This window comes from Gossypium hirsutum, chromosome A03 (genome assembly GCF_007990345.1).
Source record: "Gossypium hirsutum isolate 1008001.06 chromosome A03, Gossypium_hirsutum_v2.1, whole genome shotgun sequence".
Taxonomy (NCBI): Eukaryota; Viridiplantae; Streptophyta; class Magnoliopsida; order Malvales; family Malvaceae; genus Gossypium; species Gossypium hirsutum.
Window position 1 is genome coordinate 50,548,036 of NC_053426.1, and position 16,169 is coordinate 50,564,204.

General features: G+C 34.1%; 1 protein-coding gene across 3 annotated transcripts; it reads left to right on the forward strand.

The window, feature by feature from the left end:
- The first annotated feature begins 8,745 nt into the window (after positions 1-8,745).
- On the forward strand, positions 8,746-14,345 carry LOC107887233 (TBC1 domain family member 13). Of its 3 annotated transcripts, none has more exons than XM_016811412.2 (9): positions 8,746-9,259; positions 9,334-9,426; positions 9,573-9,677; positions 10,199-10,345; positions 11,367-11,465; positions 11,568-11,696; positions 12,492-12,671; positions 13,342-13,458; positions 13,920-14,345. In XM_016811412.2, the coding sequence occupies exons 1-9, from the start codon at positions 8,924-8,926 to the stop codon at positions 14,082-14,084; spliced, it is 1,371 nt and encodes a 456-aa protein (XP_016666901.1). In that variant the 5' UTR covers positions 8,746-8,923; the 3' UTR covers positions 14,085-14,345. The 3 variants fall into 3 exon arrangements, with proteins under 3 accessions (XP_016666901.1, XP_040951823.1, XP_040951822.1); XM_041095888.1 differs by having other exon boundaries at positions 8,775-9,259; positions 10,283-10,345; XM_041095889.1 differs by lacking the exon at positions 11,568-11,696 and having other exon boundaries at positions 8,767-9,259.
- The last annotated feature ends 1,824 nt before the right edge of the window (positions 14,346-16,169 follow it).

Sequence of the window (16,169 nt, forward strand, 5' to 3'; positions counted from 1 at the left end):
TAATTGATAACTGTTCTTCATACCCGAACGGTAGCCTTGTAGCACTACTCTGGCCGAACGTCTACTTCTTTGGGGAGTGGTTCTTTGTATTTTTTTTGTTCACTTCATCTTTTTGCAGCTGGAGATAATCTCGAATAAGATGATCAATAGCCCACATTTATAACAAGCCCCCATCTTAGTCCTGCATTCACCGAAATATGTCTCCACATATTGACACTTAGCGGGAAGTATTCTGAACACTGCTCACACTTGTTGCAAGTCTATCAATACCCTGAAATCAAAATGCCTCTTAACCTATTCCGGCGATGATTATAGGTTAGGGGTGTTACATGAAGTGTCACAATTGTGGGTCTTACTTTATCTATGCCAACATCTTAAAAATAGGTTTTGGCATCAAGTTGATGCTTGCTCCAAGATCACATAAAGCTTACCATAGTAAGATTCTCCAATATTATAAGGTATAGTAAAGCTTCAGGGGTCCTTCATTTTTAATTAGTTTGTTCTGTAGGAATGCAGTACACTTCTTCATAGTGCTATTGTCTCAAACTCGTTAAGCCTCTTCTTCTTTGACAGAATTTTTTCATGAACTTGACATAGTTAGGAATTTTTCTAAGCTTCTACAATGGTATATTGATGTGAAGCTACTTTAGAACATCCAAAAATCCTTGAATAGCACCTCCTATTTGTGCTTATGTTGCTGGAGTCTTTAAGGATATGGAGGTGATGGAGCTTTGGCTTGGACTAATAAACTCTTTTGGGGTATTGTATCTACATCTAAAGAAGGTGTTAGCTTATTAGATTCATTAGAATTGATAGAATCTGGCTTTTTTGGTGTAAAAATTTCAACTGTCAGTTGATTTTCCTCTCCTTTGGCAGGCTCGTTTGTAACCTCAACTACATTGGGTTCCAAAGTCTTCCCACTTCGTAAAGCAAAACTTTGCAATGCTCCTTACCCAAATTCCTTGGATTTTTCGTGTCACTCGGCAACGCTACTTGCGATCTATTACGAAGCTTCATAGCTAATCAACCAACTTGGTTCTCTAGATTTTTCTGTGTTGCTGCTTGACTTTGGATTAAGGCGTCATTCTTCTCCATGTACGCCTTCAAAAAATTCTCCAAATTGTTGGATGGTTCAACCTGCAGTGGTTTCTAAACTTGTTGATTGAATTCTTGGGGTTGATTTAATCTATACTCATGTAGTTATTGATCGATCCAACTCCTTAGTTAGTCCAAGAAAGTTTAGATGGTTATGCCATGGAGGATTATAGAAGTTTAACTATGTCCACTTCTATTTTAGTGTTGATTCCCTACGTAGTAAACAAACTCATGATTTGATGGACAATTCTCGAAAGATGATCGTCCCCATAATATATGCAGGAAATAACATCAAAGTGGCTAGGTGGCTGAGCTGCAATGTGATTTAAACCATTAGTAGTAAACTATTTCAACATTGATGAGATAGAAGATACCTAAGCTAATAATGAAGTGAGGGCGTCTAGTTCATGCACTTCAACTACTCGTCTTCCTGAAGCTGCTCGATTTGTCAACCACTATTAGTTGTTACTAGCTATTCTTAATGATCTCATAAGCCTTATATAAGACTTCGATAAGAGAGCACCATTTGCAGAAGCATCTACCATCAACCTTGTGGTGCGTGAGACCATTATAAAATGTCTCCAATTGGATGCAATGTAGAATCCATAGGCATCTACGAAGTAACTCCTTAAATCTTTCTCATGCCTCGTATAATGATTCATCATCTATTGTTAAAAAATGATGATCTCATTCCGCAACTTAGCATTTTTGGTAGGTGGGAAATAGTTTACCAGAAAGCATTCAGCTAATTCTTGCCATGTTGAAAATGAATGTGGTGGCAAAAAATTAAGCCATGATCATGCTCATCTCGTAACGAGTACGAAAACAACTTCAATCTCAATGTGTCTTTAGTTACACCAACTATCTTAAAAGAATCACTCACCTCCATGAATAGTCGAAGGTGAAGGTGTGGATCTTCTGTGGGCATTCCACTAAATTGGACCATTGTTTGAAGCATTTGAAACATCACAGGCTTCAATTCAAATTGTGGTGCCTTAATCTCCGGTCTCCTAATTCCCAGATTTAGCTCATTAAAAAGTGGCATAGCTTACTGCCTTATAGCTCGATCCCTATCATTAGCAATAAGGATTAGATTACGAGCATTAGCAGCTTCATTCCCTTGAACATCATTTTGATTTTCAAGATCCATCTCTATGGCTTGTCTTTGGGCTAATCTTTCTCATCTTCTTTGTTGAAATGTCTGCTCAATTTCAGGGTCTACAGGAAGTAGATCGATGATTCGATCTATGCTCATAAACATCTGAAAAAAATAACAAAAAATAAAAAAACTAATTAAATCAAGAATAAAAATAAATAAACCAAATTGCAAGAAATAATAATGACTAAATTAATAGTCCCCTGCAATGGCACCAAAAACTTGTAATGTGTAGGTTTATGCAAGTGTCCACATCATTATCAAGAAATAAGTAAGTAAAAGAGTTATCGTCTCCATAGGGGTTGTATTTGTTAATCAAATAATTTCAAAAATTATGTATTTACAAGTTGGTAAAGAAAACACAATAATTTTTAAATGATAGATGTTAAAATTAAATAATTAACTAGATGCAAATTAACCTAAATGCAAATGAGATGAACTAAAATGCAGGGTGATGGTTTAGCAGCAATTTCACAAGTTCAAAGACAATAACATGAATAAGCTAGAACAATTACAACACTTGACTCAATCCATTTTCATCATGTTTAACAATGTTCAGAAAATATTCCATGGCAACTCGATCGTTCATTAATTGGGAATCTTATATAAGTTCAACTGAATCTTACACTTCGAAAAACATGCATAAACCAATGTCATAATTTAAGTAAGGACTCCTTATAATATATGTGAAATAACAAGGATGGATTAGGTTTGAAATAATTTAATCACATAAACCTAAAACTATCTAAGGTAATAAGTTATCTTAATATATTATGAACCCCTAATTTATTCTATTTAGGATATAAATTAAGCCAGCACCTTCCAATTATCGTGTCCATTAGTTATCATCTGATTAGGCTTGACTAACTAATTCTAATGCATTCAAACATATTTTAATGCATGAAATACATATTTTAATTGGAAGCATGAACAACTAAGGCACAAAACAATATAAACATGAATTAAATGAATTTTATCCAGTCATTACAATTATTATAGCTAAACAAATTAAGTCATCATTGCCAATGGAAAAACATCACAACAATTTGAAAATATGTTGAATAAAGAACAAAATTAAAGAATAGGAAAGAAAAAACTTTTGATGATTTCGGTGATTCTCCGAAGACCGATCGTGGTTGTTTCCTCCAATTCTCGTAATTTCTCCTTTTGCAAAATGCTTTTCAAGGTGGCTAGCCAATAGTGGTTTTCCTCAAGGGAAATGCTAGCTAAGGTAGGTGGAGAAATGGGCGACTTATGAGTGGAAAAGAAGAAAGAAAAGATGAGAGAAAGATAAGAGGAATGTGAATTGAAAGATGAATGAGAGATGCCTCAAAGATATTTATAGTAGAAGAATGGCTAGGGAGTTTGCAAAAAATAGCATGGAGATCCCTTGAAATGGTCTCTTCCTTGGCCAACCATGAAATGTGGAGGAAGAGATTGATGGTTGGTTGATTCATGCTTGATTTCATGCATGAATCATGCAAAGGTTTAGAAGGTTTCTTAGGTGTTAGTTGGGGGCTGATTTTTTATTTTTTTCACAAGTGTAGGGACCTCAAAATTAATTATCCTTAAGCTAATTTGGGCTGCTCCTGATGCCTTAGCCGAATTGGACTACTCTCCCCTTACTTGGATGGCTTTATGACCCAAATAACTATCAAACTTACTCTTCCCAACAAGACAACTTCAATTGGATCAAATTGATTTCTCTTGACTCAATTTGTTGTCTTTGCCATCCAATTGAGGTGTAGTATAACTCATGTCCATGTATGATTTAAATAAGCTCCCACACTTATTAATTCAATGGTCCCACAACAACAATTAAAGCACAAAAATCACTATGTAACATAAGATAGTTAAATTATGAAAATTTAATCCATAAAATTGCATACTTTACTAAAACTATGTCCATTGTCTCAATATGAAAAAAATCACCCAATTAAGTATCCAAATACTCGGATTAACATAAATTCTAAGTAAAAAGGTGATATAACAACTATAAAAATCTATATAATTTAGAGTTTACAGTGCCTGGATGGCATTCTGCTAGCCTTTATGGCATACTCTAATCTAGCCATTATGGCGTATTTTGATATGGCCTTTTTGGTATTCTGTTAGCTTATGTGGTAATTTGACATGGCCTTTGTGGCATTCTACTAACCTTTGTGGCGTTCTTTATAAATTGCTTTTGTTGTGTAATCTGTATATCGCCTTTATGGTGTATTTTGTTTGGCCCTAGTGGCGTACTATGGTAAATCTATAACAAGAACGTGTTCTGTCAGAAGCTTTAATATGTCATGTTTGTGATAAATACGAATAAGTTTTAAACAAAGTATGATTCAGCATGTTCAATGAGAGTATATGCTGTGATTATCTGCCAACCTAGTATATCGGTGTATTTAGTACAAGAGTCCATCAATTCAAGTTAGAACTACTATGGTAGAATTCTGAGCTATTTGACATATGTGTTTAGAATCATGTCTTGTTCTAAACTCTGTTAAAATCTATGATGTTTGATATATTAGATATCTAGTGTTCGTTACAAAGATGTGTATAATTCTTTTGAACGATCTGGAGAAACTCTCATCTGTATGGTTATGTGTTAGGCTAAATCAAAGTTCAGTTTGGATTATGATTCAATTTATCAATATCAATAAAGGTATCCACAAAAAGAATGTTTAATAGGGTATCCGCCAAAAGTATGACCAATAAGTGATATCTGCCAAGAATAGTGCTTGCGATTAACTGTTTAAGAATAATTATTGAATTTTTTTTAAAAAAGGAAATGAAAAGTGTGGTGTTTGAATGTCGAGACCTAGAGCTAGCCAAATAGTTGAACGAATGAGGATATGGCATGAATGATGAGAGGTGTATAATTATGAAAGTATACAATTGAAACTGGGAAGGTATTCACTAAAGATAAATACAGGAAAGTCCAATTATTCAATACGAAGAATTTCATGAAAAGTTAAAAAGCTAAGTTGTGTTCATAACTCACTAAGTTCTTTTGAACTTACTAGCGTCATGTTTATGTTTCAAGTATTGTCCTGTCTGTAAGTACTTGAGGAGACGATGCGAGGATGGTACCAGAGAAGCAGCATAAGGGGGATATTATGCACACAATAGGCGTATAGGAAGAATTGGCATTTAGTAGGACTACGCCATTTGAATTTGTCTTTTGTAACTTACGTGTTATAATAAAATTTTAGCAAGATCAATATGATATGTTGTTTGTAAATACTTCTTTTGTTCTCTAAGTAAAGGGTTTTTAATCAAATTAATGAGAAATGTTTTCATTAATGAGTTTTTGTCTTCTATTTCAAAAATTTTGTTAAATTTTCTATGTAGTGATACCCGAAACCCAGACTTGGTGAATTGGGTTGGGTGGAGGGCGTTACAGATGATTTCCAAGTAAGTGATTCTAAACTGATTAATCTATGATGATATGAATGTGTTTATGTGATTTACTGAAAAATGAGATATTATGTTTATATTCCAACAATCATGATATTTGATTTAATGGCATTATTTGTTAAGCATGAAAAATAAATCATGCCACTGTTTCTGTTAATGAAAATATGATTCACATGTTAAGCATGCCCACTATAATGTTTCGTAATAGAAAGCTGATTCGCATGTTAAACATGCCCTCTGAAAAATTTTGTTTCTATATGTCATATCACATACAGAAGGTTGGGATGATATCGAAAGGAGGAAGGTTCTGGCATTTTAATGATCTGCACATTTGGTGGTTTAACCATATTTTTGGCAGTTTATCTGCAATTCTGGTGGCTTGTCTACATATATATGTATCTGGCAACTTGTTTACATTATCTGGTGGCTTGTCCACATTTTGGTGTGTTATTGGATAAACGAGTTCTAGGGAACTCTTTTATGGTGTGTAGTGGAGTTGGGTAGGAACGTTTTCTGAAAACTTTACACTAATTTCTAAAAAACTCCACATTGGCATTATCATGCATACTGTCATTTGTGAAATCGTGTTGATATACATAATTTCTGTAAATTTTATGAAATGTATAAATTAAATTTTGTTGTTATTTAAGTTAGTACTCACACTGGGCTTTAAGAGCTCACCCTATGATTTTCTAACACTTTAGATAACCTTCAAGGTTAGGACATGAACGTGACTGATTGAAGGAGTACTAAGATGAATTTTTATTAAATGTTTTATTCTCTATTATTTTGGTATTTGAATTGTTTAATTATAATTTTTTGGACTGTGGCATAGGACATTGATTTGGGATTTTTGGTTAACTTTGCATGTTTTAAAGTTTAAAACAATCTTTAAAATGATTAATGGATTTAACGTGAAAAACTAAATTTTTTTTATGAAAATATGGTTTCAACATAATAACTCGATTACAAACTTGACTACATTTTTTACAAGACCTAAATCTATTTTATTCAAATAAATGATATTTTAAATGGTATATACTAAATAATGATTTTTATTAAAAATACAAATTTCATCAAATTTCCGTTGCAATATTTTTAAACCAAGACATTTATTCAAAATGTTCGAACCTAGTCTTTTCAAAGGTATTTGATTTTTGATCTTATTACTCCAAAGAAGTTTAACGAGACTGTTATTAGTTTGTCCCAAACTTACTCTTTTTAAAGGTATTTGATTTTTGATCTTATTACTCTAAAGAAGTTTAATGAGACTGTTATTAGTTTTTCCCAAACAAATCAAACACATAACAATTTTAAAAGAAATTAAACATTTTATGTTCCAACATAATGGTTTATGTAATCTTCAAGATTCGGCTGTAACGCCTAGGCCAAGTTTATGACGTTTCATTTACCTTCAATTAAGAGGAAACTAACATCGTTGAGAAGAGATGGGTGTTAACCACAACATGCATATCCATGCCTATGTCTGTAGGAGCAAACACCAATCGTTGACATGGACAATTATTTCATGGGCTACCATGGTAAACACCTTATAAAGATACATTAAATCTACCGAACACCTTAAAATCCTCCAATAATGAAAGAAACATGGTATGGACCTTATTCTCAGACTTGTTTGGAAAGAACATTCCTCTAATAATCTAGAGCATCCAAGCCCTAGTTTACTAGCTCACCTTACAATAGTGGCATATAGTAGAGGAATCGATTTGAAAAGCTTCTTCAATCATGTGCACTTCTGTTGGCACCCATCTAGATCTTTCTCTAGTTACTCCCTAGAAGGCACGGCACCTAACAATCAATGACACTTATACTCCACATTGATGCCATTAGGTCCGATCACCACCTCTTTGTCGATTGGAAGACCAATTATTAAAGTGGCATCTTCTAAAGTAATTTTCACTCCCTTGCATGGCAAATGGAATGTAAATGTTTTGAATGACATGGATCTTTGCCATGTTAGATACGACAAACAAATCGGCATCCTTCAAGCATTGTCAGATACAAGGATTAGAATCTAAAAAGTGTAAATTGTCGGGCCCAAAGAGTTAAAAAATCACAAGAAATTCTTAAAAATATTTCTACAATACTAAAAAAATTGAATTGAAGATTTCATCATATATATGGTGTAATTAGCAATGTGATTGGCTATTTTCTCCCTAAAAAATATATAAATAAAAGCAAGTGCTTTTTTTAAAGAATTTGAAGGTTAGAGAGCTTGTAAATTGGGGGTGAAAAGAAAAGAGGTATGTGTGAGTTTTTATAGAGGGAAGTTGACAATCATGAGAACTTACTTCCACTATATTCAATACAATTGGTTGAGGCAACAACAAAATAAATATGTTGGTCAAACCTTTTACCTTTAAACTCGATGCTCATTAGTATTGAGATTATGTATGTACTTTACATGTACTTTCTTCTTACACGCAATGCACAAATTAGTGTATAGATTTGACAATACATTAAACTTGACATCGATGAGTGTTGAGATAATTTAAAAAAAAAAGAATTTTGGGAAATTAGTTTCCCACATAAGGTAAAAGCACTTCCTTTTTTAAGTGAGTATTTTTTTCATGACACTAGTGGGTGTTAAGATAGTACTAAAAAATGAATTTTGGAAAATAAATTTTCCATATAAGACATTTTCTAAGTAAGCATTTTTTTAGGTCAAATATCATGATATTGTTTTTTCATGCCAACTCTTAAATTCAACTCTTAAATTAATCAGCACGTCAATTATCACATGAATACTTTAAGCTCAATTAAGCCTCAATTGATTTATGTTTTAAATTGATGACATAATTAATTTTTTTGAAAGGTTAAATTTTGTTATTAATTTTTTATACTTTATGAAGGTTATAGATTTATTCCTTATATTTTATTTTGGTCATTTTTATTCTTTATAGTTTCTAAAGTCGTCTATTTTAATCTTAAATACTTTTTAAATATTAAAATTTTAGTTGTAACTCAAATAATAGTAATTAAATTTATTAGTTAAATTTAATTACTAGTACTATATTATATATTATATTATATATATTTAAGTGAAGATAATAAGTTGGGATGTTGTTAAACTAAGCAGAATTTACCATTTTTTAAATTATTTTATGGGTTTTTTAGAACTTAGAAAAAAAAAATCCTTCTCCAATACCAGTCCCTCAAACATTCGTCGATTTCATCAGTTCAAATTTCAAGTTAGATTATATATTTCTATAAAGAACAAATCTCGATTCTAATCTTGCAATGGCGAAAGAGCGAATACCTAATTGGCTCAACAGTTCGCTGTGGTCCACAACTCCCACCGTGGACGATCGCCTCCACTGTTTTTCCCTTTCTCCCACCACAACCACAACCACCGCCGCAGCCGCTGTCTCCGAGCCAATTGTTCAGCCTACGGTTCCAGTGTCTCCTCCGGCTGCAGCCTCAAGACCTCAGTCCACTGTTACTTCTCAGAAATATGAATTCAGAGATCCAATTGATAAAAATAGTAACAACAATAGCAATGATAATGACCAAAATGCTAGCCCTTCCGGAGTTTCTCCTGATGATATCTCTCGCCAGGCTCAGCTTTTAGCTGAGGTTTTTAATTGATTCTCCATTTTTTTTGGAACTTATTTATTCTTTCTTTTTAATTCCAACATTCTTTCTGTCAGTTGTCAAAGAAGGTTGTAAATTTTCGAGAATTGCGGCGGATTGCTTCGCAAGGGATTCCAGACGGTGCAGGAATTAGGTCTACAGTGTGGAAGGTAGTCTCTCTCTCTCTCTCTCTGAGAAATTTGAAATTTGATTAAAGGCCGACATTTCTAGTCTCTCAATCGAATGAATTGTCAATTCCGAAGCATTCATTTTTTTTATTAAAACTGAAACAGGGGTTGTTTGGTTGTTTTGGCAGTTGTTATTAGGGTATTTACCACCTGATCATTTGCAGTGGTCATCTGAATTAGCTAAGAAAAGGTCTGAGTACAAGCAATTTAAAGAGGAGCTATTAATGAATCCTGTAAGTGTTTTCTTTACCTTTTTATGTTATAATTGTGTATATAAGGAGTTCCTATTACTATTTTCGAAACTGCAATTTAGTCTTATACTATAGAATTGAGTAACTTAGTCCTCATACATTTGATTTTGGCACAAACAAGTAAAACTGATAACAATGTTAATGGAAAGCGGTCTAAATGTTGACATTGATTTCTGAAATCTGACGTTAGTGACCTGTAGAAAGAACTAAAGCAGCAAAAGAGTTCCTTCTACTAAAGAACATATGTATTGTCTAGATTCAACCCATATACTTTGTTAAATTTTAGAAGTTCATGTCCGCACTTAGATGTTGAAAGTAAATAGTATATGACTGAAGTACATCACAACGCCTTTACATTATAGGCAAGCAACTATATATGATTAGTTTCTTTGGTTAATGCTATGGTGAAATTTCAACGGCATTAGTGTTATCTTGTGTGTTTTCTCTCTTCTCTCTGTTTCTGTAAGAGTCTTGGGTTTCTGAATGTTTCTGTGGCTAGTCAGACAGAAATTACGAGGAAGTTAGAGAAATCTGCAGTTGATGATCAATCAAAATCTGAAAGCAGTGGTCTGCTGTCAAGATCACAGGTAACACATGGAGAGCATCCTTTAAGCCTTGGGGAAAGCAGCATCTGGAATCAATTCTTCCAGGTATATTGTTAGGCTCATTTGAAATTCAGTTATTAGAACTGTACTTCATCTCCGGTGTTTTCTTTTATGTTGAATGTTTTAATTGAAGATTGTAAACACTTTGTTGAGCTGCCTCCCATCAAATTAGTTCATGTGTTTTTATCAGAGTCCAATTTCCAGTGCTTGGTTGACTTTAAGGATAGAAGACAGAGATTTAGGGTTAATTATTATGTAGACAGAAGTGGAAAAACATTGAAGGAGTATAACACTTTGATGTAAAATCTACTGGATTACATAATTGAAAGATTGAATAATTTCTTGCACTGTAGAAACCCTAATTTTTTGCAGTCGGAAAAATAATCAATGCTGTCATGCATTCTGAGAGGAAAAACATCGTACCTGCTTGAAGTAATTAAGATCTTAAATGTGGGTCACTTCAGTATACTAGTTATTTCAGAGGCAGTTTGGACAATTGTGCTGCTGTTAGCATTGCAGTATCTATTCCATACATTAGCTTTAGCTTTAGTTTACTAAGAATAATCGTTTGTTTTATATTGAATTATCTGATTATCACTGTTATTACTAGATCCTGATATTTGTTATTTATAATTGTTAATTTGTATAGCATTATAGTAGGAAAGGCAAGAAGAGAATCTAAAACTTCTTATTGATAAATGTCCTAGCTGAAGCCGAATGAGGGCAAAAAACAATTCAAATAACTCAGTCAACTCATTTTTGGTTGATACATAAATGAGAGTACATGAGCTGAGTATTATTTCTGTATTTGTACGCCAGTGTCTACATGAAAGCGGTGGTGAATTGTTCTGATTTTCAGTTATTAGTTGAATCTGTCATTCACTTTTGTATTCTCAAGTACTTTAAGTTTTCCTGATCTAGAAAGCATTCAGGAAGAGGTTTTCTTCCCATTTGTTTGCGTGTTTTTCTTGTGATGTTAGTCATGTTGTTGTTGAGCCCTGTTATTTCCAGTTTCTTCTTGGTTCTAGATAGAGTTGACTCTTTTTTGGGATGGGGGTATTCCTAGGACACAGAAATTATAGAACAGATTGACCGAGATGTGAAGCGCACTCATCCAGACATGCACTTCTTTTCTGGAGACTCGCCGCTTGCAAAGTCTAATCAGGTATATATCTTCTTTCTTGTGATTTTGTTGTTTCACCCTTTGGACTCAAGTTCTGATATGAACCGAAGTCATTTCTGACTTATGTGTACCTTGCTCATTCAGGATGCATTGAAAGATATATTAGTTGTATTTGCCAAGTTAAATCCAGGTATAAGATATGTTCAAGGAATGAATGAAATCTTGGCACCTCTATTTTATGTATTCAGAAATGATCCTGATGAAGAAATGGCGGTAAAGATCTCATTATCCTTCCTATCCAGTTATTATTATTTTTTTATGTTTTTCCCCTCGCCAAACTTGGTGCAACCAAAAAAATTGTTTTCTGCTTCCGGAACCTTCTTCTCTGTTCAGCTTTGAGATCTACTTATCATTCATCCACTGGAGTTCTTAGTAAACCCACTAGCTTTCTCTTTTCTATCTGCAACATCATTGCCCCCAAATCCTACTTTTTTGTCTCAAGCAAACCCCAAAAGCTATGATGAAAATTATCAAATGGATATGGAGCTTGTGCAAAACAAAACATGTTGATGCTTTTATCAGTTTTGAATTAATTGACATCTTTGATGCTTAGACTTTTTATTCTTCTTGAAGTACCTATATCCAACGCATATAGAGATGTGGGTTTGGCCTTTGGAGAGATGACCATACTATCTGTGCAAAAACTTTAAAAAAACTTAACATACCCATTTTAGATACAGGTCCCTATGCGATTCTCATACCCGAGGCCAAGTAACATAGAATGGCACATACAAGCTAGAAATTTTTATGCGCACCAAAATTTCTGGAGAATATATGTCAGATAACCACAGACTAATTACAGGGTCGACAACTACTTAAAACTAATATAGATTAGCTATCAATAAGGCAAAAAAGAAAAAGTAACATAGATTATTAGCTATCAATAAGGCAAAAAAGAAAAAGTAACATAGATTAGTTCCTTTATCATTACTATCATTATGGCTCAGATTAATGTTTCACTATGTTTTATTCTTTTCTTTCATCACTTTCTGTATTGACATCTTGCAGGCTGCTGCTGAGGCTGACTCATTCTTTTGTTTCGTTGAGTTATTGAGCGGATTCCGTGATCATTTCTGCAAGCAACTTGACAACAGCACTGTGGGAATTCGTTCCACAATTAGTAGGTTGTCACAATTTCTGAAAGAACATGATGAAGAGCTTTGGCGCCATCTAGAGATCACAACTAAAGTAAGATATCTTTGCAAAATTCATGCTTATTGTATTGTTTCGGTTATCTTATCATACGTTGTCATCTTTTTCATTCGACTCATGCTTGCCTCTGTCAACTAACCCCACCTAGGAGTGTAATTGAGCAAGTTGAGCTCAAGCTCTACGAAGTTTGAGTGATCAACTCGAAACTCAGGGCTTGATGTTTTGCTTGAGCTTAATCAAATTTCATTTTTAAAGCTTGAACTTGATTAGATATAAAAACCGAATTTCTTGAACTTGCTCAATTAAGCTTATTTACCTAGTAAAAGCTACGTTTAATCCCATGCTCGACTTAAAACATGATTTGTTTAATGCTAAAGCTTAACTTAGAATTTAGAAATATCAATACAAATTAAGAATAAATATATATTAATTAAAAAGTTTGATTAGTCTTGCAAGCTATCTGAGTATTAAAATACTTGAAATCAACTTGCTCAATAGCTGGAGCTGCTCGAAAATTAGCTCAAGCTTGATTAGAAAATGACTGAGCTGAATTGGAGTTTTTTAAGCCAAATCTGAATAGCATGTATGGCATCTTATTTACACCTCTAACCTCACCTCCTCTACAATGTGACCCCCAGTCCCTCATCATTTCTTGCCAATTCAAGTAGTTCAGCTTAATGCTAATTGCTGTGCATAAATATCACAGGTCAACCCCCAGTTTTACGCATTTAGGTGGATTACTCTGCTCTTGACACAAGAATTCAATTTTGCGGACAGCCTTCATATCTGGGACACGCTTTTAAGTGACCCTGAAGGTCCTTTGGTATGATCCCTCTCTAGATTTTTACTCAAAGCTTGTTAGGTTGATAAATGGTTGTAGTAATTTGGGATGATTTCACAATCACTTTCTGTTGTCTTTGAAATTTGTTCAAATGTCATAGGGCTGATGCGACCCAAATTGTACCTAATTTTGGAGTCGTAATTGGATTCTTCAATTTTTCCATCTGTTTTGCTTTGATCAAATACACATGATTACTTAGGCTTGGGGATGTCTGTATTGCTCTGAGTCCTCATTTACCTTGAATTACCAGTTGCCGACACTCTTGTCCGATACATATTTGGACATTGGTACGGAGATATCCCCCACAAAATATGTGAAAAATGTTTAGAAAAGTTAAATATACTTTGTTGGACACATAATCATGTATAATACTAACAGTGAATCCAAGTAGCATAGGGGATTTTTATGGATTCTTCTAAAGCAAAACATATATCTATTTGCAGGAGACGTTGCTTCGGGTATGCTGTGCAATGCTGATTCTTGTTCGTACGCGCTTACTTGCTGGGGATTTCACTTCCAATCTGAAGCTACTCCAAAACTATCCCTCATCAAATATCAGCCATTTGCTCTATGTTGCGAACAAGTTGCGCTCACAAGCATCGAACTAAAAGCCCATCAAGTATCATTGGTTTGATCTCTTTTCATCCCTTCACCCCTGCCCCTCTTTTACTTTGCCTTTTACAAAGGGTTAATATGTAAATTGGAACCCGACTTTTACATCATTTAATGATGTTGTACCTAAAGAAAGAACATTTACAATCAGGTATATGAAATTTGATATACCAAGGCTGGACGGTTCAAATCCCGTGAAGCCCCATATCCCCTCCCTAAACTTTGGATGTACCTAATAAGAAGCAAAATTTATTCTACTAGATGATTACCGCCATGGATGGTGTTAAAACAGTGGTATTTGGAAGGAAAAAGTCATGTTTCTCTATTGATTTACAATACTATTAGTTGAATACGGAAATAGCATAATATCTAATCCCTAAATATATGTTTGCATAGTCTGTTAACACTCCCCTCAAGTTGGACCATATATATTAATCGTGCTCAACTTGTTACATGGATATTGAACTCAAGGCTTTGTGAAAATATCACCGAGTATATTTTCAGTCTTTAGGTAACTACTAAAAGTCAATCCTCCTTGGATTTGTTCATGAACGAAATGACTGTCCATTTTATTGTGTTTGGTTCATGAAAGACGTGATTTGAGGCAATGCGAACAAATTTTCATTGGTAATAAAGAATTCAAGCCTATTTCTTTAATCTCTGTATTTCGATTCTACACTAGATCGAGATAAACATTTTGTTTCTTACTTTTTCAAGACACCAATTTTTCTCCAACAAATACACACTACCGTGTTGTGGATTAGTATCTATAAAACATTTAATGCTAGTATGCCCATGATTCTTGTATAGTTGTTCTAGGTGCTTCTTTTGTGTAACATAAACTCTATTCTCAATGTTGAATGGTTGGAGCTGTCATAAATTGGTTGACAGCACTGATTGGATACGCGATATTTGGACCATACTTCTTAGACTTCTAAAATAGACCACCATTTTCTTTCATGAGATGCAAACTAGGAATCATAGGAGGGCTGCAAGGTTTCACTTCTATTTTCCTTGTTTTTGTCAACAAGTCAAGCTCGTACTTTACTCCTTGTCACCTCTACTCTCGAAAAATATTTCTATGTGAAATTTACCATGAAGAAATTACTTAAGAACCAAAATTCATGCACCATCATTTTCCGTAATAGCGATGTCATCAACATATATAACTAGAAAAGTGATGCCAATTTCAAAATTTTCGTAGAATACTGAACGGTTGCTTCTGCTTTTTTTCATACCATAATTTTGGAGTACTTAATTAAAATTTCCAAACCATGCTCGAGGGATTTGTTTTAGGTCGTACAAGAAATTATTCAAATACCAAACTCTCTCATACTCCACCTTGAGCACGGAACCTTGGTGGTTACTCCACAAAACTTCTTGAAGGCCATCATTCAAGAAAACATTCTTAATATCCAGCTGATGTAAAGGCTAGTCGTGATCTGCCAAAGATAGAAATAGGCGATTGAAGGTTATCTTCGCCACTGGAGAAAATGTATCCAAATAATCCACTCTATAAGTCAGAATATCCTTTGGTAATAAGACGAGCTTTAAGACAAGCAAGAGACCCATGATGGTTAACTTTGATTGTAAAAATCCACCAAAGTCCTAATACCATTCTTTTCCAGAGCATTGATTTCCTCAAGCATTGCATTTCACCAACCGATATGGCTCAGTGTCTTGTGTACAACTTGGGAATAGACACAAAATCTAAAGAGACAATTAAAGAACAAGACAAAGGGGAAAGATGGTTATAAGAAATGTAGTTAGCAATAGGATAGATACATTGATGTTTACCTATGCGAAGGGTCATAGGGAGGTCAAGATCAGTTGGAGTGTAACACTCTACACTCGACTTGATCGTCAGGTCTTGGAGTGTAACTCTCTACACCCGACTTGATCGTCGGGTCTTGGTATGGAGTGTCACAAATTAAAACCAAACTTAGTGGCGAACGAAATTAAAAAATCTAACACCTTGAGCTTAGCAGACTACTATATGAACTGTGGCGTTAACCCAAATATCGAATGACATATAAGCTTTAAGAGCGGATTTTATGCGGTAATACACTATGTACAAATAA